This window comes from Electrona antarctica (assembly GCF_951216825.1).
Source record: "Electrona antarctica genome assembly, contig: scaffold_81, whole genome shotgun sequence".
Lineage (NCBI taxonomy): Eukaryota > Metazoa > Chordata > Actinopteri > Myctophiformes > Myctophidae > Electrona > Electrona antarctica.
This window is the reverse complement of record NW_027638136.1, coordinates 460,001-462,500: the sequence shown is the minus strand read 5'-3', so window position 1 is coordinate 462,500 and position 2,500 is coordinate 460,001. Positions and strand designations below refer to the sequence as shown.

General features: G+C 42.6%; 1 protein-coding gene across 2 annotated transcripts in view; it reads right to left on the bottom strand.

Annotated features, from left to right (window-relative positions):
* LOC306918361 (transmembrane protein 106B-like) overlaps positions 1-2,500 on the bottom strand; it is a 29,366-nt gene that overhangs the window by 14,027 nt on the left and 12,839 nt on the right. For both annotated transcript variants that reach the window (XR_013789326.1, XM_079531256.1), the window contains exon 4: positions 475-634. Coding sequence is in view for 1 of the 2 variants with exons in the window: in XM_079531256.1 (XP_079387382.1) it covers positions 475-634 (160 nt within the window). In the remaining variant the exon portion in view is untranslated. The remainder of the gene's footprint in view (positions 1-474; positions 635-2,500) is intronic.

Here is a 2,500-nt window from a genome sequence, read left to right as displayed (position 1 = left end):
AGGCTAACTCACTGTGATGTTGAGGTAGACGATGCGTTTCTCCTGGTCGAAGCTAACAGGCTAACATGCTAACAGGCTAACTCACTGTGATGTTGAGGTAGACGATGTGTTTCTCTTGGTCGAAGCTAGCAGGCTAACATGCTAACAGGCTAACTCACTGTGATGTTGAGGTAGACGATGCGTTTCTCCTGGTCGTAGCTAACAGGCTAACATGCTAACAGGCTAACTCACTGTGATGTTGAGGTAGACGATGCGTTTCTCCTGGTCGTAGCTAACAGGCTAAAATGCTAACATGCTAACATGCTAACTCACTGTGATGTTGAGGTAGACGATGCGTTTCTCCTGGTCGTAGCTAACAGGCTAAAATGCTAACATGCTAACATGCTAACTCACTGTGATGTTGAGGTAGACGATGCGTTTCTCCTGGTCGTAGCTAACAGGCTAAAATGCTAACATGCTAACATGCTAACTCACTGTAATGTTGAGGTAGACGATGCGTTTCTCCTGGTCGTAGCTAACGTACACAGACTTGACGCCGACGTACGACACGTCGATGGTCCGCGGGAACAGGAAGAACACCGCCAGGCTGGACAGCAGCAGACACAGCGCCACGGAGGCCGTCACATACAGCTTCCTGTTACCATATATAGACACATACAGCTTCCTGTTACCATATATAGACACATACAGCTTCCTGTTACCATATATAGACACATACAGCTTCCTGTTACCATATATAGACACATACAGCTTCCTGTTACCATATATAGACACATACAGCTTCCTGTTACCATATATAGACACATACAGCTTCCTGTTACCATATATAGACACATACAGCTTTCTGTTACCAAATATAGACAAACAGCTTCCTGTTACCATATACAGACACATACAGCTTCCTGTTACCATATATAGACACATACAGCTTCCTGTTACCATATATAGACACATACAGCTTCCTGTTACCATATATAGACACATACAGCTTCCTGTTACCATATATAGACACATACAGCTTCCTGTTACCATATATAGACACATACAGCTTCCTGTTACCATATATAGACACATACAGCTTTCTGTTACCAAATATAGACAAACAGCTTCCTGTTACCATATACAGACACATACAGCTTCCTGTTACCATATATAGACACATACAGCTTCCTGTTACCATATATAGACACATACAGCTTCCTGTTACCATATATAGACACATACAGCTTCCTGTTACCATATATATGTAAACAAACAAAAAAAGTATTGTCATAAAAAACCATGCAATGTTCACCCAGGGTGGGCAGCATAAAGCCGCGTTCACACCAAGGAAGCTAGAAGCAGCTTCTTGCTTCGTGGGCCCATGTTATCTCTATGCAGACCAGCTTTTTCGTTTTGAAGCTTGGAATGATTTTTATTAGCGTGCTTTTTTTCTCCTTAAAACTCATCTTTGACACAGCTTTTAAAAGCTGGGTTCTGGCTTCAGCTTCTAGAAGCTGCTTCTAGCCAATCAGAGCACAGCGTGGTTTGAGGAGGTGGAGTTTAGCTCATTTGACAAGAGCAGAAACCCTCCGCAAAAGCTGAACGCACCGACATCGCACTTTTTAAATAAGGGCTGTATGTGTAATATGAAGGAATGTAATATGAAGGAATATTTGGCAAGACTAGGCATGCCACGGTATGAGATTTTACAGTACGGTACGGTGCCGGTATTGAAAACCTATACCTCGGTATTCCACGGTATTTATATTAAAAAAAAAAAAATTAAAAAAAGATTGCCCCCCCCCCCCCACCACCTATGTCTAGTGACTACCCCCACCTCCTTATAAGCCCTTCTTTGTTCCCCAGCCTGTAGGCCTACATATCTTATTTTTAAATTTTTACCTTTTATGATAATTTTAATTTTGTTATTTGTCATGTGACTTGTCATGATTATGAATTGATTACCCAGGACCGAATGGAAACAAGACTGCAAGGACTTTTTTCAGTGATACCTTTGGACATGTGTTTGACTGTACCCTATACTGATTACATTTCTGCCAATAAAGTATTCAATCAATGAATCAATAGCTATTCCCCACTGTATTTCACTGTACTATGGCTCCCCCTAATGTCCGTTTTGTACCCTGCACGCTGGAGCAGAGGTAGTCTGCGCATGCTCACAACTGCATGCCTCTGTGTTGTTGACACTTGACAGTTCACACTTTTAGTTTAGTACATGTGGAAATATGGAATATACAACTGGATCTGGGTGTCTTTCAGCAACACTAACTCAAAGGTAGGAAGCAACTTTTCAATCTACTGCAGCTGTGTGGTGAAAATAAATGTTTTGCCTTAGTCTGGGAGTGGAGTTGCACTGCATGCGCGCAGCATGCACCGCCCACCAACGCTGTATTAAAATACCGTAAGCTCGGAAATCTCACGGTATCAACACCGTGGCTGTTCCTGTCGCGGTATTACCGAAATTCGGTAAACCGCGGCATGCCTAGGCAAGACCATA